The sequence below is a fragment of the Cucumis melo genome, chromosome 5 (assembly GCF_025177605.1).
Source record: "Cucumis melo cultivar AY chromosome 5, USDA_Cmelo_AY_1.0, whole genome shotgun sequence".
Taxonomy (NCBI): Eukaryota; Viridiplantae; Streptophyta; class Magnoliopsida; order Cucurbitales; family Cucurbitaceae; genus Cucumis; species Cucumis melo.
The window spans coordinates 28753497-28774401 of NC_066861.1; the positions used below are offsets into that span (position 1 = coordinate 28753497).

Genomic DNA, 20905 nt, shown 5'->3' on the forward strand with positions numbered 1-20905 from the left:
CTTCTACTTGCCTGTCACCTCTCCCAAATTTTCATGCAATCCAAAGTTATTGTGGAAAGGAAGAAAAACTAGAGGAAAAAGTGATAGAATCTCTCATCCATATGTAGAGAACATCGTCAAGTTTTTTTTTTTTTTTTTTTTTTTTTTTTTTTTTTTGTTTATCGTGAATTTTCTCTCTATATAAATAATTTCTATGAAGTTTATGGTATGATCTAGAAAATTTTCAAAATTTCTTAGAACTTAGAATAAAGTTCAAAATGTTTGTTGGGCAGTACTTATTGTTGTATTTATTTTATGCCTTTTTTCCAAGTTCTAACCAACTCTTCCTTTGAGCTTTACATGATTATAATCTTCACACATATATTTGTGTATATATATATAATTTTTTTTCTCTTTTAGTCAAAACTATCTTCAAACATGTCTTTAAATCATATTTAATTAGTGAAAAGCAACGGCTTTACCTTAGTTCACATTTTAATTATGCTAACTAAACTAGGTTTAATTTGACTATTAATAATAACATGATTTGTGGTACGTTGGATAATAGAGGCACACATTTGATTATATATATATATATATATATATATATATATATATATATATATATATATATATTTATTTATTTATTTATTTATTTTGGTATAAAATGAATTAAATGAGATGAAAAGAAATGTAGTTGGGATTGGACAATTTGGTCAAATATTATCATTTGAGTAGGAAATGGGGCAGAACAAAGCATGTTTTCTTACCTTTTTTTTTTATTTGTTTGGAAAAAGGCTAATAAAAAAAGGTCTAATTATTCGGTCATAGGTGGTGGAACATGCATGGGCTCTTTTTCTCTTTCGATAAAAGTTCATCAATAGGTAAACGTTTGAATTGACTTTTTAAGTACAATTTACCGATACAAAAAAAATGTTTATAAATACTTAAAAAATCAATGTAAACGCAAATTAAATATTAACTATCGACTATATTGGTTATTTCGTTAATTGAAACATAAACCCTCCTAATCTTAAAATGTTGATTAATCTCTATTATTGGACAAAATAAAATATATTATATATATGTAAATAATTCTTATTTCTGCATCCTATTGAAAAGAGAGTTATGAAGAAAAGGTTCACAAAAATTAATACAAACCCTATATCTTAGGCTTTTAAGTTTCAAAGTTAGTGTTATCTTAAAGCTTTTTCCTAATTTTTGAGGCCAAAAAGTGTTAAAAAGATTTTTTTTGATAACATGGACTAGATTTTTATCACATGAGACTAGTCAAAGTGTGTATAAATATATATATATATATAAAAAAGACAAATTTTTTTATCAAATATTATTACTTGGTTAAAGTTAGGGTTTAGATTAGGGTTTTGCAAATTGAGGTTTATTTTCACTTTTCTATTTTGTCTTTACATTATTACTTGGTTTTTGTTTATTATATATAAGGTGAGGAATTAAACCTCAAACTTTAAAGTTGAATTTTTAAATTCATTATTTATTTATTTAATTAACAAAAGGCATGAGAGACTATGATTTCGGAGTACTAGTACTGTTACGACATGTCAGAAGTTATTATCTTCTTTGAATTTAAGAAAACGAATATTTTTTCGAAAAAAAAAACTTTTTTATAAAAAGGGTGTTTTGTATTTCTCTAGATCATGTTGTTTTGTTGAATGAGGAGAAGGGGGACATTGACTATAAAGGGGAAAGAGAAGTTGGAGATAAAAAAGAAAAAAAAAGGTATATATGTTGAATTATTATTATAGGCAAAAACCCTATAGGAGAGTGTTCCCTTAGTGCATGGCCAAAGCCTGCCCATCTCATTAATTGCCATGCCCTTTTCTTTCATATATATCCTTCCCTTATTAATTTTTTTTTCCGACTCAACGATATTTCTATGCTTTCATCGACTCGTATCGACACTTTTTATTATATCATACAATAAAATTATGAAAATAAAAAATAAACAACAAAAAATCATTAACGTAAAGATGACTTAAATTTGTTTACGGTTCATAAAAAACCTAAGTTTATTTACTCATTCACATTTATTTTTAAAAATTTTTCGTAAATATCTATTGATATGTACATTTTATTGATGTTTTTGTAGAAGTATAAAACCTTGGTATTTTCATCAACATCAATATTTTAAACCCTAGTTATGTTGTTTTCCTTTTCTTTTCTTTGTGCTATGAAGCTATATATCTTTCTTCTTAAACGGAAAATTGTCTATATACCAACATCAATATTTTAAACCCTAGTTCACGTTATATTATCTGTTATTTATCTACAAATAAATGACATATACATCAGGGTTGATTTTGAGTGATATAGAAGACGCTGATTTTAGTTACATTCTCTTTTTGTATTCTCTAGATGAGAGTGAAAAAAGTTGGAGATTGCTTTTCTAACTTGGGATCGGAAAGAAAATTATTTGATCGATCATATTAATTTTCACCTCGATAGTTTTTTTTAGGAGTTGTAGTTTCTCTCTCCCAATTTTGGAATTTTTCTGTGAATATTCTTGTTTTTTCTAGTTTTGTTTGTTTAATAATCAATAATCAAATTAGCTTAATTATTTTATACTCCTAATTATGAGGAAGGAATCAAAAGATTTGATTTTTCCTTTGGTGTGATTTTAAAAAGAGACAATGATGATTTATTTGAGAGAATAATTGAAGAGCATGCGTGAATATATAAAAGACCTTTAATTATCTAATTGGTTTATTTTCAAAATTTATTCAAGTTGTGACAAAAAAAAAACTAAAATATAATAATAGCCAAACTATATATGATTATTTCACACCTAAACTATTGCATATAATATAATATAATGTATGCCATTTCTATGAGCATTATTTCTAAAGTTCAATTTCTATATATGACCCCATTTCATTTATCTTTGTCGCTAAAATTAAAGAGAAAAAGAAATGTTCCAAAGAGATGAGTTCTTCAAATCATTATTGTTTTCCATACACACAAAAGAACCTTTTTAATGATTTGACAAGCCACCACATTGCAATAACAAGTGTGACTAGAGGGCTATGGCACATTATACAACAACTATTTACGTTTAACATGTTAAAACACCATACATAATGTAACGATAATGATGCGTTATGCGATATGTCGATATTTAATCTATCACCTTATACGTATACATAATACTAATTCATAGGTTCATGTCTAAGGTCAAAATTGTTGTAGTTAAAACAACTTTAAATATGGGTGTTTTTGTGTCCTAGTTTGTTTCATCAAATTCAACCTTGAACGTGTATGTATATATATATACACACATTGTAATTTTCTTCATTAGGGTTTGTTTTATACTAAATTATTAGGTCCCCCATTAACTAAATTGAGTTCAACTCAATGATAACCGACACGATTTTTCATCTTAAAAGCGAGAGATTCGATCTTCGATCTTCATATTCTAACAAAGTTTTGAACGAAAAACTAACCTCAGTATCATTTATATCTTTTAAGACTTTATTAACTATTTCATATATACTAAACATATAATTACTATATATTCTTTAAATTGACATGAGACTATTTCGTCAATATGTATATATATAACACTTTATTATAAAAGTAACATAATTAATATATTTGACTTGTTAACCAAAATTGGTTCCAACACTACAACAATTTCGACTTCATTATTTCGATACAAAAATTCACTAGAAAAAGTCATAAAAACCCCTAGACAACAATGTTATTCTTTCAAATTAAGCTATAAATTAAGAATACTTTATAACATCAAGATAACAAATTAGAAAAGTTGAAATATTTTTGAACAACATGGAAATAAATAATGTAAGAATTAGGGCTATGGGAATAGAATAATAAAATTTAATTAAAAGGGGAATAAAAAGAAAGAAAGGAATGGAGTGTGGAGATAGGGTTTGGTTTAGAGAAGGGCAGGCAAAGGGGTCCCAAAGCTTGCAAGCTTTGAGAACCGAAAAGCTTGACATTTAAAATTAAAAGAATAAATCTTCCTCTGTAACATAATTTCCACTTTCCTTCTGAAGTATTATATAAATGGAAAGAATTTTAGTCTAAGAAAAAAAAAAAGAAAAAAAAGAAGCCATTAGACAATTTGTGTACAAGTTTAAAAGATTACAAAAGAAGCGATGTTGGGGCAGTTCAATCTCAAGGCCGAGTTTTGTTTTCTTCAATTCCTCTCTAAAATTCTGTCTCTTTGATTGAGCCGCGCCAATATCACTTAACTTTCTTTTAATTTCTCCTCTTTTTTTCACTAAGTCGTGTCAATGTATACATATACACTTTCCTTTCTGTCTAACCCTAGGAGAGAGACTGACATGCATGTAGAAATTTCTCTCTTTGGAACTGTTTCATTTATGGAACTCTCTTATGTACATTTGCATGCAAGTTTTTGGGCGAAACTTGCCTCAAAATCTTACACACACACACATATATATATTAGTTCAAGGTTGCAACGTTTTCTCTATTATGTATATATCGACTATGGATATAATTGTCGATCACATTTTGAGTTAGCAACAAACTTTTACGATTAGATGATCTATTTGCACAAACACTAACATAACAAAAGTGTTTTCTTTTTCTCTTTCGAGAAATTATAATATGATGGGATGAAACGATGTGATTGACGGTTCTATATATGTATGAATGTTGTATGTTTTTGCAGAGAAAAGTACTATGACAGAGAAGAATATAAAGGGTAGCTGTTGGTGAAAGATAGCATCATATGATCATAGGTGATAACTTACTGTTGCATCACCTGGCTGGGAGAGAGGAAGAGCATACTGTGTATGAATGTATGAGAGAGATTAAATTCCGAACTTATGTGCAGTCTTGGTTGCATCCATATCTATCACGCGACGACTCATATATATCGTGCAACTTAGAGACACCCGATCAAAATTTGTAATGTGACGAGTTTATGATTAAATTATTTTTATTTTTTTCATACTATGTATAAAAAGTGGGTTGCGTAAATTAGGTGCAACCTAGGATTGTTACGGCCTAATCATTACCATTTTAAATTTAACGATGAAAAAAAAGACAACATGTATGAATCATATTGGATTAGAATGATAAATCATCGTTATGATGATCACACTGTTTAAAATTTGAATTTCTAACATGTTTGAGAGTGATTCTGAAATGGTTAAAATCACTTTTGTCATTTTCAATCATTCGAAAAATGCATATCTTATTGATATAAATAATATATATTTTTAAAAGTTGAAACCTTATAAAAAATTTACAAAATATAACAAAATGGTAGAACCTAAAGACCAGGAAAATTGTTATAGATAAAAAAAAAAAAAACTAATGAATTTTGCTATATTTTGTAAATAGTTTTAGTATTTCGTTATTTTTTAAAATTAGAAAATTATTGTAAACGACAAAAGTGGTTGAAAGTATTCACAAAATACCGTAAGATTTTAAAATCTAAAAATGTTTGATATAATCTAAAATTTTGCTATACTTTAAAAACATTTTTATTATTTTACTTTATTTAAAAATGATTCAATGTAGTATACAATATATCATCCGATGGCCTAAATTTTTTAACTATACAAAATTATTTTTTAAAATTTACGATTGAGTTATTGGAAGTTATTGTATGTCAATTTTTTTAAATGTAAGTACCAAATCAATTGCATTATGCTCATAACCGTTATTATAGTACTAAATGATTATAGTATTTTAGTAATTTTCAAGTAATTTCTTTCAAATCTTTTTATAAAATAAAATATTATTAGCATCTTATAAGAAACTGTTTAACGTACGGAATAAAATGATAGTCACTTTTTTAATGGACGTTCGATTGAGAAAAAGAATGTTCAATAGCGAGAAACAAACATGCATGAATGATTATCAAACAAGTATCTTTCTTGAAAAATGAAAAACCGAAACAATCAAACAAGTCCATACATGTCGAAGGGTGAATCTCCTAAATGTATCAAGACTCTAGCCAAGCCCACATTTCATAATTTTCATGAGAACAAAGTATTCAAACCTTCAATGGCAAATATTTACAATGTCAAAGCGCTCTTTCTAAACAAAAAGAATGACCAAGACAGAATGTCAAAGCGCAGCAACAGAATGAGTTGTTTTCTCCCTTCTCCCCTCTAGAACAGAAAGAAACTTAACAACGTTTATATATGATATAGCAGCAATGTTCACAATTTCATCTACCAAAGAGCCTCTGCCTTAGTGAGATAAATATCTTTAAATGATCAACATGGTTTGACAACTTCATGAAGCTAACTAAAGTTACTAAACAAAGACCTTAGCAAAATAATGCTTATATATTCCTCTCAAAGCAATGAGTCCTAGCACAACTTCCTTCAAGATGTGACTGTTGTCCCTAAAGTAGGAAGTCATCCATCCCTATACTTCCGTAGCTCTTGTTGGAAAGTAACTTCATCTATTATTGTAGAAGGCTTTATTGAGTCTGGAAACAGAATCCAACAAAGACATTATGCATTGCCTAAGGTTGAAGGTACACGAATTACGCTAGTTGAGTTGTTCTCTTGTTTCTTCCTATTTAAGCCAAATTTAAAGCCTTGACTAAATAATTGAATCCTAGAAGTTCGTTCTGTATCAGAGTTTCGATGGAAACAAACAATTGGTAAAAAAAGTTGATATCCAATTGAAGGAAAAAGTTAGAGTTCGAAATTGCAGATGCTAGCCAGCAATATAAAAGATACACAACCACAAGAAGCACAATGACCAATAATTCCAAACTCAGTGAAACCGACATTCTTGAGGCATCACGAGGCTACAAATGATGATCTTAAGATTGCATCTATATGACAAAAGAAAAAACAGCCATACAGTGAAATTCAGAAGTCCCAAATTGATGGTCAGCTTTCTTAGGATAGGATTTGGAAGAAGAAGAAAAGAAGTAGAAGCTTTTATCATGTACCTTTCCCTCTTCCATCTCTTGCTCTCTGGCTGATCTGATGAATTATATATTCCAATACACAAAAAGTCTTAATTGCAGCGGCATACGATTTATCGACGACGATGAACTCCAACATTCAAAGGAGAGGTTCTAATATTTCTTGATTGAGTGTATGTTAACTGGTGCAGTCCATCTGATTTCTTCTTTCGACGACCTTGCTGAGACAAGCGCGAATGATATGCTAGGATGGCAAGGTCGTTAAGGTCTTGTAGAGGAACGAGAACCTTGACAACTTCATCCATGGTAGGACGAGATTTTGGATCTCTACTGATACAGTGAGAAGCAAGTCGAGAGACTTTTTGAACGCCCTGGATGGAGTAGTTAAGCTCCAAACGAGGGTCCACTATATGGTAAAGCTTCCTTTTGTCATCTAAATATGGCCTAGCCCATGACACTAGGTTCTGTTCACCACTTGGACGTTTCTTGTCCATTGATCTCCTTCCTGTTAAGATCTCGAGTAGGACAACGCCAAAGCTATAAACATCACTCTTTGAAGTCAAATGCCCTGAAAATGGTTAAGAGCCAAAGAAGTACAAATTGTTAAACACCAATCTTTCAATACACAACATGTTATAAATACCACTTCGCACAGTGCAGAATAGCTATAAATTGATAATAGCAAGTATATATTCTAAGCTCCAAAAAACTATATACACTCTTCAATTACATTCTTATTTCTCGTCCCTTGTATTTTTGATGAATAAATCGACATTAACTTACGCTCTTTGTTGTTTCATTATTCAATTTCTAATGAGATTTTCTCACCTGTCATTAGATATTCTGGTGCAGCATAGCCATATGTTCCAACTACTCTGGTGGAAACATGTGTTTTGTCTCCTTGAGGCCCAGCCTTTGCCAAACCAAAATCCGAAAGCTTCGCATTGTACTCCTGCAAGAGTTTGTCCTAAGATATGTTATACAGTTCTTCGGAAGACTCGGTATATATGAATACAACAGTATTGGTAAATCACTTACCGTATCAAGCAATATGTTTGATGTTTTGAAATCTCTATATATGACAGGTTCTGGACCATTGTGGAGGAAGGCCAAGCCTTTGGCTGCAGCAAGTGCAATTTTAATCCTGTTTGACCATGGAAGAGGTATAGTCCCTTCAAAAGATTTGAACACCATGAGAAATTTTGCTATGAACAAACATATAAAACATGGTATCGCATCTCTACAACCCCATTTAATAACCATTTTCATTTACGCATTTCTGTTTTTGAAAATCAAACTTATAAGAACTACTTTCATTTGTAAGTCGTCTTCATTTTATTTTTTTTCTGAAATCAACAACTTTCATTAAGAAAAAAAATGAAAGAATGCCGAGGTGACGTAACAAAAAAAACCCTAAAAAAATAAGCTCCCTTGTAAAAAACACAATTACCCTCCCTTACCATCTCATTTCACATATCTTAATTTCTTGTGGGCTCATTTCTTAATCTAATCACTAGAAGAGAAAACAGAAAAAGGAGAAGGAAAAAGAAAAACATAATGATGGTGACAGAGTTTGAAAGGTATGGTTAAATTCCACAATCTTCTCTCAAAAGGTATAACATTTGATAAGATTGTGATAGCTCTCAACCACCATTTGTACAAAAGAAGGCCATACTAACACTAAAGAGGAGTGAACAGGAAAAGAAAAAGAACATGAATGAAATGAAATGAAGAACAAAAGTCTATTTTGTAATTTCTCAAAAGAAAAAGGAAGAAAAAGTAGGTAAAGTAGAAAAAACTATTGTTGTTGTTCCAATAAAAATGTGCAGACAACATCTTCACATGTCATAATTGCTAGCTTAAAAGTGAAATGGCTGGCCTGGAAAGAAAAACAAATCAAAAGTATAGTAAAGCAAAGAGGACAAAAGAAGGATAAAAGAGAAAAAGAAATGAAAAGACTTAGGTAAAGAGCCCAAGAGGATCCCACTTACTTCTGAAAAGATGATTTTCAAGACTACCACGCGTCATAAATTCATATACAAGAAGCCTTTGATCATCTTCAATACAATATCCAATAAGTTTAACAAGATTAGGATGATGAAGCTGTCCAAGAAAACTAACCTCAGCCTGCCATACATTTATACCAATATCAGTTCCTAAATACCGATCCCATCTACATATATCTTTTTCAAAACGGAAACTAAGTTGACATATCTTTAGCATCAACATCTAGACACTAGATGTCCAATACAAAAACAATCCTCTTTTACGATAAAATATATTAAAATCAATCATTTGATCCAAAATTTATATACCCTTTTGGAAAATCATGAGTTTAAGTTACTTAATATTCATTACTTTAGTTAATTTTTCCCAACTAATTAGTCCTTTCCATTTTTATCTCTTAAGTGTCTGCCACCAAATCCTCCATTCTTGATTTTCCAATGATATTTTCTTCCAATCAAATGACATTAAAGGTAATAAAGATAAAGTTAAATTATATAAAATGGCCTCTATAGTCTCTTTATGTCCCTATCATTTTGCACACTTAAACTTTTAAATTATCTAAAAAATCCCTATGTTAATCATGCTTAGGAATTGAGAGAGAGGAAAGAAAAAGATGAGCATTGATGGCAAATGTTTTCTTTACTCTCTCTACTCACTAGGCCTTCCTTTCACAGCCAACAAATCAAAAGGCTAAATTATAAAAATATTTCTCATAACTTTTTCATTCGTTTAGAAAATATCTCTATAGTTTCAAAAGTCGCAAAATTACCTCTTATCTTTGATAAACATTTCAACAAAAGTATCATAGAATTTTGAACTGATACCAATACTTAGAACTAAGCAGCAGCAATACCCTAAAATGATGGGATGATCATAATTTTCATTCTAGATAACTGTCACACCTTTTCATCAACAATAACTTAGGAGTAGGGGTTACAAAAATACAAGAGATAATCACAATTCACCCTAGAAGCTCAAAGGTTGCTAAGAAAATCTTAACACAATAGATGTTTGATTAAAATCCATATAGTTTGAAACAAAAAAGTTTCTGATAGAATCGAAAGATGAAAATGATAAGGAATTGAAATAGCGAACCTCCCATTCTCTGTGTCCTTGAAGACCATCCGGTTTCAAGCTTTTAACGGCGACAGTGATTCCCGATCCAGGTTTCGCCGGCGCCGTCCCATTCTCTTCAATCCATCCTTTGAAAACGAATCCAAACCCTCCTTCTCCGAGAATGCTATCTGGCCGGAAATTCCCGGTCGCCGATCTTAGTTCCTGAAATGAAAATTTCAGCAACTGGGGTTTATATTTGTCCTCCAACCTCGTCGGCAACGGAGCATTGTCGAAGGATAGCCGAGGTTCGGCTGGCGCACAGAAATCTCGGTCGCTTGCGTTTAAGTATCGGGTCTCGGTAGCTGTAATAGAAAGGATTTAAGTTGAGTAGTGATATTAACTCCATTGTTGTTGCTTCATATTTCTTTTTCAATTCATTTTAACCCATTTGTCTTCTTCATGAACATGAACCAATTCTAAGTTCATATTTTCAAAATTAACGTTTACTGAACACAACTTTTAGAATTAGAAAACCCATGTGAAAAGTTCTAAAAAATTGAAGAATAAAAGTGTGGAAATATTTTCGTATTAAAAAACTTAATACGGAAAAGTTATCAAATCAACAAAATATTGTATATAATTAAACATATTGCCAACATGAGCAAAACTAAAATCCTTTTATAAGAATATTATCAAAGCAAAGTAAAGTATGAACACAACCATAGGCTTACAGAGTTTCAAAAAATGTAGCAGCCTTTTCCTTAGAATCTAAAGAGAAAAAACATCAAGAAGTTCCAAAGTTTTGCAGCTTTAACTCAGAATTCACATAAACAGAAAGAAAAGAAAAAAAACAGAGATTTTCTGTACAATTTTGAACAAAAACCCACAAAGCTCAAAAAAAAAAAATGTAAAAGGTTTAATGTCAGACATATGACAACAAAAAACCCCAAAAGGAAAATAGTACTCTGTTTTGTTCTCTGTCACCATTACAAAAACAAAACCCACAAAAGAAAAGTAAAAAACAATCTAAGAAAACCCATTTTCTCATCATTGAATAAACTGAAAAAAAAAAAAAAAAAAAAACAGAATTGAGAGAGAGATAGAGAAAACATAAAAACAGAGCATTACGAAAATGGAGAAAAGAAGAAGAGAGAACCTGAATCGTAAAGCAAAGTAAGGCGAGGAATGGAGTTGGGAGAATGTTTAGAAGAAGGAGAAGATTTGGAAACATCGGAAACGGTGCGTTTAAGGACTGCCCAACACCCACAGTTTTCATTCTCCTCCATTGATATATACTTTTTTTATGTGTTTTGAAGTTGCAGAGCAAAGTGAAGGGAAAACAATTTAGACATGAATGAAAGAAACAAGAAGAAGAAGAAGAAGAAGAAGAAGAAGAGAGAGAGAAATGGGGAATTTGTTCTTTGTTTTCTTTTGTTGGTGATTGAAAGCATCATCATTCATCATTCATCATCACCATCATCACAGTGTTATGTACAAAAAGAACTTTTTTGGCCACCACCCTTTTCTTTTTTAGGTTTGTTTGTGGAGATGGGGAATTTCACCCACTTTTTAACTTCTCGAATCTAATTATTGATGGTTAGAGTGAGCTTAACTCAATAAATATATTTACCTTATAATGTTCGAGAAGTCCGTAGTTTGAAAATTTTACACTAAACACAAATTGGTTGTTCTTTAAGATGATAGATCGATAATCGATGTCTTTTTCATATTTAACTATGTTTTGGTTGACAGATAAATTATTTTAAATGATAAAACTTTTGAAAATACTTATATATATCACGACATTCGTGATAATCCACGATAGACTATCTTGATACAAATAGATAACCTATGCTATTTTACTACATTTGAAAATAATTCTATAGTGTAAAAGTCTAAATATATTAGATTAAATATTTAGCCTATTTTTGAGTTTTTGAAAGTTAAGCTTGTAAATAATATTGTACTGTTTCTTTGTGTTAGTTAATTTACTTGTAAAATTCAAGCCAGGTTTTAAGAGTCGAACAAAGTAGCTTTAACGATATGTCTTTTGTTTTTAAAATTTGTTTACGGATTTAAATATCTTTTAGAGGTGTAAAAATGATAGCGAGAGAACTACAAGAAATCGATCATAAATTTTTAAAATAGAAAACTAAAATTAAAATTCTAAAATAACTATTATTATTATTATTATTTGAATAATATACGATGAGGTGTGAAAGTCGAACATTTATTCTCCAAGCCATCATTACACCAATGCCCAATGATATCATAGTTAGTCACGGAAAGGGAAAAAAGAAACGATAACATCATATTTGTCGAACGAAACAAATTCAAGAAAATCAATCGTACTGACTCGATCAAGTCTTGTTAGCAAAGAAGCCTTGATCAAATCAATATTTTAAGTTAGACAACCATTTGACTTTTTGTAAAAAACATTCAAGTTTTCGATATTTCACAACACAATCAATCAGTTACATATTTTTGTGTAGATAAATCATTCAGTCATCTTTTGAGTTCTAATATAGAGATGTGAGAAGTTTTGAACATTTGATACTGAAATCATTGAGCTATACTCAAGTTGATTAAATATATTAAAAGAGAAAAAAAAAACATTATTTTAATTAATAATAACAAGTGCCTTAAATGTTGGGCAATTGGTGCAACATCATCATAGTTGACACAATGTAAATTCGATTATGATGCCACTAGTGAATGGGACAATTGCCCTAAAAAGAATGCATTTTCATTGATGTGAAAGTTGTTGACTATTCCTTCCAACTCTTTACACCCCCATTGAATCCAACTTTTAAAGTAATTTTATATCTTTCACAAACTAAGAGTTAAACAAAGTCACGAGTATATAAGTAAGAGACCACATCTCTGTTACTATCAGATATTTTTAAACGATTCTAAATAAATTAGACTCCTTCCTCTATTTTATCGAAGTTTAAATGAAAATAAGAATCTTTTAATTATGTTGAAAAATAATCTAATTACCATAGAAAAAAGTGGCCTAATTAAAAAGAGGAACAAATTTTACTTAAAAATGACCTAATTAAAAATTTACTTCTTTTTAATTAAATTAGTTGAATATATATATATATATATATATATATATATATATATATATATATATATAATGTAAATTAAAATTTTTTTAAAATAATTTAAGGAAAATGTAATTGCTTTTTTAAGAAATGTATTGAAGTTTATTTGGATGATTTGATTGCTTTTAATTTCAAATTAATACATGTATTTCTTTGAAATTTTGTGATAATTCTCTCTTAGTTATAATTTTGTTTTAGATGATATGATTCTCATGTTAATCACTTTAATTTAACACAAAACAAATTATTTATTCAATTTGTGATATTTTTTAAAATTTGATTCGATAGTTGATTATAACCCGATGAAAATATTTATAAATATACCAAAATTTGGTCATATTAATGCCAGCTAGCTTAAGAGTGAGTTTGATTAGATAAAAAAAAAACCAAACTGATTGACCAAAACCAAATCAAAACGAAGTTGGTTAGCTAAACATAAGGAAAGGTTTGGTTGGTGTCGGTTTAAAAAAAATTCAAACCCACTACATCTATGAAATAAATTTAAAGATTTAAATCGACCAATAATCAGTTTATACTTGTTCGATGTTGAAATCGCGGTTTAAACATTTACTAACTTGATCATAGTCCGATTTGGCCAGAAAATTAATTATAACCATCGATGCTCTCGTTGGATTATACAATTAACTCGATTATATTAGGTGAGATGAAAAAATTTATTTTTAAAAATACATAATGTAATATATCTTATCACAAGCAAAAGAGAAGAGATCACAAAGTTTATGCCAAAGTATATATGAATAGATATAGATTAAATGAAGTAAAATTAGAAACCAATTAGAAGCGAACACGTGTCTTACATTGAAGAAATTTCAAAACCCTTTTTTTGCTTTTCCTTCGTACGACGTGTCGACTTTTGAATTGTTCGTTCTTTTAATCTCATCGGTGAGAATATGCACACGATGATGATCGAACTCTTCGTAGCCATGAACGAAGATGATCCAAAGTTTCAGAACTTCAATTGCTGAGAATTTCTCTTCTTTCCTAATTTGATTTCCATCTCAAATCCCTTGGAATTGACTTTCTTCGTTATCAATTTTGTTTGTGGTTGATGAGATCGATCGAAAGGATTTTCAACTGTAACCTAATCCGATTGTTTGTTTTCTCTGTGTTCTTTATGCTTCAATTTTGATTGCTGGTGTTCTTGAGTTTTTCTTAGTTCTTGAAGATGTTTTGGTTTGGATCCGGTGGATTTGCCGCATGAATTGGACGAAAGGTTTGGGTGCGGATCGAGCGCTTAGAGAGTAGAGGAAGCTGAGCAGCGGCGCTGAAACATGTCTGCCATCGTGTGCGGGAAGAGATCCTTATTTGAAGACCTGCCTACGCCTCCCGTTTCTAAGAGAATTCGTTGTTCGTCTTCTTCGCCTGTGCGGTTTTCGCCTCCTAGATCATCGAATCAGTCTGTTTCTCCCTTTCCCCAGACGTCGTCCTCACAATCGGCGTATTTAGTCGATTATCTTCGAGCAATTTTTCCTGATATGGATAAGCAGGTGTGTTTGGATATGTACCTTTTTTCTTTTCCTCTAGAATTGAGGTTAATTTATGCAATGGATGGATGTTATGAATCGAAATATGAACTACTTGTTTTGTTGTATTTTCAAGACATTTCTGATGATAGAATTTTTGCTCTTGTTTATAATTCAAGGGGAAATGTATTTGAATGCTTACTGTTTGCTTTGAAATTGATATTCTAGCTTCTAGAAAGAGCACTTGAAGAATGTGGTGATGATCTAGATTTAGCCATTAGAAGCTTGAACCAGCTTCATTTAGGATATAATGACAGAAACTTGGGAAGTGCTTCAAACTCCTCTGATGTGGCTTTGGAAGCAAATGTTCAACCTCAATCTCAAGGTTTGTATTCTACGTGAACTGAATCTTGGACTTAATAATTCTATTCTCTATGCTCTGTAATTGATTTATAGGAAATATTTTCAATTTTACGACTGTGAGTGCATGAGAGAAGATTTCAATGTTGGTTCATTTATGAATATTTACTTGTGACATTCTTGACATATTCTGAAGTGGTATACCGTCTTGATAAACTGTTTATTTTACAGACTAATTATTTTTCATAGGAGAAGGGATAGTAGTGATTCATTGTTTGAATTCATAACAAGCTTGGGTGCTTGGCTTGCTGGTTAGACTAGTATAACCAAAAGTTAAGAAGTCAAATTTATATTTGGTACATGGATTTGCATCTCAAAACTATGGGTCGTGAGTTTACTAATACCTTAGGTGACTTAACCTCTGAAGCCATGAATACAAATTTATTTAATGAACCTTTTATACTGTGAATGACTGTTGCAAAAACATATTACACAAACCAAGAATCGTTCATGTAGAACCAAGCTTCAACATCAGATTCATTTGCATAAGCCATACACAGATTAAACAAATTTAAGCATTACAATTCAAACCAACAAGTTTCCAGCAAAGAAAAGAAGAGGCTTGTGAGAATTACATCAAAAGCTCCATTTCTTATGATAAAAAGCACAAACAAAGCATCGAGAGGGGTCTTTATCAAAATGACTATTGCTCATCGAGTGCTCTGGTTTGATCGTGGGGCTGCTTGTGTCTGTGCCCTTCCTTTGCTGATCTTTGGTTGTATCTCTCTTGTTTGGTTATCCTGCTTTTGTTTGCTTATCCGGTTGTCCTCCCTAATGGGGTCTTCCCTCTGCACTCTTTGGGCATCTCATTCAATTTCATATCTAAAAGAAAAAATCCATTAAGCTTGAACTTAGCGAAACCAAACATCCTGAAATTGTGCATTTTGTTTTTGTTTTACATTTTTCAGTGAAGCTAGGATTGTCTCGTTTGTCACAGTTGGCTTTTAATATCATTTTTATTCCTCAAATCTATTTGACCTGGATTATAGTGGTAGTTCCTTTCAAATCTACAACCAACCAGTAGAGAGTGACTGAGGGAAATAAGTGATCTTTTATTGTCTTTCCTGAATATTCATGACACTAATAGTTTGGGACAGCTAAGCATTTTTAGGTCGTTAGGATATTGATTGGTGAGGAAGTTACTAACTTTAGTCAGCTTTGATTGGCATCAGAGTGCCTAGGATCAACCTTGGTGTTGGTGATGTCATGCGGAGCTCTCTCAAGTCTGATGAGAAGTTTTCAAACCTTGAAAGTTTTTGTTTAAGCTCATTTATAGCAGAGGCAGTTTTTTGTTAATAAAGACATTCCCAATATCATTCATGGTAAATTTTCTTCAGTTTTTTGTTGGTGGAACTTGGAAGTTAGTTTGCTGCCAATCAATTTAGGATATGTTTATTTTTTAGCCTTCTCTACAGAGTGATTTGTCTGTTAGGTTTCGTTGTTTCTAATATTAAGTGGATTGGAGCACCTTTTGTAACTTCCATTTGATGTGGAGTGCACCCCCTTGTCCGCCTACTCCCCTTTGGTGATTATCTTTTCTTTCAGCATAGTGTTTCTTCCCTCCCCGAATTGGGCATTAAGTGAACCCTCATGGTCAATAGTATACTGTAGTACACCCCTTTGTTGATCTTTTATTCCTTTTATGACGAGCAGAAACCTGTTTACTTCCCCCCTTCATATTTGTGCATTTTAGAATAAAATTTTCTTGTTAGAGATACTGACATATTCTCTCAAATGAAGCAGACACACAAGGAGAAGCTGCAATTGCGGAGGATGCAACAGCCTCTGAGAATCTTCCCACAAATGGTGCAGAATGGGTGGATCTCTTTGTGAACGAAATGACAAGTGCCTCAAACATGGATGACGCACGCAGCCGTGCTTCAAGAGTTCTTGAGGTTCTAGAAAAGTCTATCTGTGCCCGTGCAAATGCAGAAGCAGCAAATAATTTTCATCAGGTCTTGAAACATTTACAATTTCTGCTACTTGTTTGTGTCACCAATATTCTGCCACTACAATTTCCTGGTGGCCTTACTGTGATTCTTATTTCGTTTATCTAATCTAGGAAAACAAGATGCTTAGGGAACAAGTGGAAGCCCTTATTCAGGAAAACACTATTCTCAAACGAGCTGTCTCTATCCAGCATGAACGTCAAAAGGAATTTGAAGGCAGGAACCAGGAGTTGCAACATCTCAAAGAATTAGTCTCTCAATACCAGGAGCAGTTGAAAACACTTGAGGTTGGTTTCATAAATGCTCTAAGATCTTACTTCATTAGTTATTAAAAGTAAAGGCCACGGTTTTAATATCCTTGGAAACAATTTCTCATTAAAAAAGAAAACCATTATCACAATACTTCATAGTCTGATAACTCTTGCATCTTTTAATGAACTATTAGGTGAATAACTATGCACTTACAGTGCATCTTAAACAAGCTCAACAGAGTAGCTCCATTCCAGGGCGTTTCCACCCTGACGTTTTCTAATTCGGAATTACTACATTGACACTGCGGTAAACTCGATCCTCACAAGACTTCTATTCTATCAAAATAGATAATAGTAAGATGACCAACTTGAACTTCAATCAGTAGCATGTTTGTGGGTTCCTCTTTTTTATCTATAAGGTACAAAAGAGTCCAGGCATCTACTTTTCCATCTGTCAGTACATGGATTAATTCCTTTCTTCTTCTTCTTTCTTTTTCATTTAGTTGTTTCTGTCCTACCATTGGATTAAATTTGATTCCAATAGATATATCTTTTGTTATTATTTTTTGTCTTTTCATTTTACCTGATTATAGTTTGAAACCTGATTGGAATACAGAGAATAACACTTCGAACGAAAAAAGTTTCATTACTTTTCTTTTCATATTCTTGTCTAAATGGCTACTTTCTATATACTGAATAATGGATTAAAATATGCCCTCTCCACCTCCAAATGAGATAACAAATGCATCTAGTTCATTCCTGTTCTACCAATTATTCTGCCTAGGATCTATTTAACTTCTAAGCACAATTGTAGCCCATTGATGTGTGATTTTCATAAAAGAAGTAGGGTGATGTGATCTTTATACCATGCTTCATCATTAGGTTCTTGCTTTTTTAACTTTATACTGCAACCTTGTGATGCTTATTTGTAGAAGAAATTCTCTTATGGAGAAAGCTTCACTGCATTGCGAACTTGGCGATTTTCTTCGAAATTGCAAGGTAAATAACTTACTAGTTGGAAAGTCATAAAGCGAGGTTGCTTTAGGTTAAAAATCACCCAAAACTTTACGAGAACGGTTTAGTCCATATACTTTGGTTTAGTCTTTGTGCCATTTAGTTTTCAAACTTTTAACGAGCTTTTCAAATTTATAACAATTTAGTTCTTTAGAAAATCTCATTGAATTTGATCAGGTAACAACTTTGACATCGAAAATCTCATTGAATTTGATCAGGTAACAACTTTGACATCCTTTGACGTGTGGTTTTAAACTTTTTGATAATTAAGCTTAGGAATGCCACTTTCATACCTACCAAACAGGGTCTTAGTTTTTATAATTCATAAACAAAGTTTCCATAACCAATTTGAATTTATCAACCTACATTTGTAAGAAATTTTATCAAATTTTAGTTTTTTTTCTATAGAGGTTAGATGGTAACAAATTATGAAGTACGAGGATTAAATTGACATTTATGAAAGTTAAAAGAGTCTAAATTGTTATAAACATGAAAGTACATAAACTAAATCAGACAATAATGAATTGAACTTAGTATGTGCTTATTCGTGGAGAATTTCATCAATGATAATTCGAAAAGTAGACTTTATTTAATTATATTTTGTTGTTTACTTGTGTTTCGTAATCGTAATAAAATCTGCGTTCCACTGTTACAAAAACCTAGAAATCAATAAACATAATTTGGTATGTTTATGATTAAGTTGAAGGTGGTGATTGCATCGTGAGGTCTACTAACTTTGTTTAGATGGTATGTTTATGATTAAGTTGAAGGTAGTGATTGCATCGTGAGGTCTACTAACTTTGTTTAGATATTTTTGAATGATCTTCGTATTTTTTTTCCTGCAGATTTGGTTACCGTAGGAGAATTATGAATACTTGACAATTAACGTTACCGTCACAAATACCGTTTTTAACTAGCATTACAACGAATAATGGTAATGTTAAGAAAACGGTTGATACCAAACAACACAAAGTAAACGTGACCAATCACTATCATATACCTTTAAAACATGTCTAAGTAAAGCGATAAAAACAATTCTTGTGTTTACGGTCTGAGGTATGTTAAGGTTGATCCATACGATCGAATAATACACATTTATAATGAAAATCTACTATCATTATGTTACATTAACTATTTAATTGCTCTTTTAGGGATGAATTTTTAAATGTTTAGGTTTGGTATACCAACTCTTGACTTGTCATGTGAAGGTTTTATAAAATAAGATGCGTTTGAGCTTTGATTTGATTCCACTTCTCAATGACTAATCTACATTTGGTAAACACAAACCATAATATATTACTTGTCAAGAATTACACAACTTCAATGATTTTAGTTGACGATCAAAAGAGTTTTCTTTTTCACGATGTAATTAATTAAAAAAAAAATTTTTTTGGCAAAATTTCATTTTTGCCAACTCGAGTGATATAAACTTGACAATCAACTTCTTGGTTTGAGATTCGATCTCTCTATCTTATTTATTATTAAAAAAGAATATTAAATTTAGTGTTTCAAAATTAAATAATAATAATTGATAGCAAAATTTATGGTGGAAATGGTAATCAATAGTAAAATTAATTTCCTTTAAGAAAAAAAATCAAACAACCGTCTTTCAAAACACACTAAATTTAAGATTTATATGAAGTAAACAAACAAAAAAAAATTAAATATTTAAAGTATATGAACTAGAATTGAATAATTTTGAGAGTACTTTCGTCAATTTGGTATTTTAACTTTTTATTGCTTAATTTCTTTTAAAAAGAAAACACATTTAATCATTTAAAACGTACGAAAATTTGGTTTGGTTAATTTCTTTTTTTTACATTTTCAAATACAACATAATAAACTAAAACATTTACAAAAATAACAAAATTTTAGATTTTATCTTTAATAGTCATCAATAGACTTATATTAATACATCGATAGATATCTATAGAAATTTGTTGTATACTAATTTTTAAATTTTGTAAATATTTTGCAATATTTTTTTTACCCATTATAAAGTTCAATTAAATTAGTTTAAAATGACCTAAAATAGAAAGTGAAATAACAATGACGATATTGTGATGAAACTTTGGAAGTATTATAATAATAATAATATATGAAACGACAAAATCAAACAAATTTTAAAACGGAAACTTCTATGAATATCATTATTATATAACAATTTCAAGAGAAAAAGAAATAGTCTTCGACTTTTTTTTTTTCTCACTTTCAATACAAAGGAAAAAAATCAAAAGAAAAGAAGTCTTCTAATTCTCTGTTTGAGAATTAATTTAATTTAGTCAATTACTACTTGTTTTTAAATAATTTTGTCTTGAAGCTATCGATAAGTATAATAGAAAAGTACATGTGACCATGTCAATAGAATCTTCTTAATTAATATTTAGGTTGACTAACCATTAATTATACATCGTCTATCGTTACAAATTCATTATTATTAATTTATGCATAACAAGATAACATTTTTAATTGCTATATGTGTGTGTATATATATGTAGGGTGTGCACGTACATTTATGTTTAAAATATTTTTTATAGTGTATTTTTCATAGCTATATAAATATGTATGTCTTTGTGCGTAGATTGTTACTGTGTCTGAACTCTCTAATTTCGAAGTTGATTGTATAAACTCTGTGAAATTTGAATTAAGATGGTCTTTTTATAAGTTATTGCATGTGGATTATGATTGTTTTTAGATAAGATAATACAATATGTAG

The 20905-nt window shown here is 30.6% G+C and overlaps 2 protein-coding genes and 1 non-coding gene across 8 annotated transcripts; 2 read left to right on the forward strand and 1 right to left on the reverse strand.

The window, feature by feature from the left end:
• Nucleotides 1-4125: 4125 nt before the first annotated feature.
• MIR171G (microRNA MIR171g) lies at nt 4126-4230 on the forward strand. The gene has a single exon (NR_120737.1). It is a non-coding gene; the product is annotated as a microRNA MIR171g (primary transcript).
• A 2392-nt stretch (nt 4231-6622) lies between these two features.
• LOC103496798 (serine/threonine-protein kinase PBL34-like) lies at nt 6623-11435 on the reverse strand. The gene is made up of 6 exons (XM_008458797.3): nt 11118-11435; nt 10001-10323; nt 8890-9025; nt 7937-8070; nt 7727-7850; nt 6623-7466 (listed from the first exon to the last, which is right to left on the reverse strand). Exons 1-6 carry the CDS (start codon nt 11245-11247, stop codon nt 7012-7014), a joined length of 1302 nt encoding a protein of 433 aa, XP_008457019.1. The 5' UTR covers nt 11248-11435; the 3' UTR covers nt 6623-7011.
• Nucleotides 11436-13940: 2505 nt separating this feature from the next.
• Nucleotides 13941-19320, forward strand: LOC103496812 (uncharacterized). Of its 6 annotated transcripts, none has more exons than XR_007821011.1 (7): nt 13954-14579; nt 14784-14940; nt 16716-16930; nt 17038-17211; nt 17370-17482; nt 18108-18174; nt 19035-19320. XR_007821011.1 is itself a non-coding variant. In XM_051084823.1 (6 exons), the coding sequence occupies exons 1-5, from the start codon at nt 14364-14366 to the stop codon at nt 17454-17456; spliced, it is 849 nt and encodes a 282-aa protein (XP_050940780.1). In that variant the 5' UTR covers nt 13954-14363; the 3' UTR covers nt 17457-17482; nt 18108-18278. The 6 variants fall into 6 exon arrangements, 4 of the variants coding, with proteins under 4 accessions (XP_008457047.1, XP_050940780.1, XP_008457037.1 ...); XR_007821013.1 differs by having other exon boundaries at nt 13958-14579; nt 16719-16930; XM_051084823.1 differs by lacking the exon at nt 19035-19320 and having other exon boundaries at nt 18108-18278.
• Nucleotides 19321-20905: the final 1585 nt, after the last annotated feature.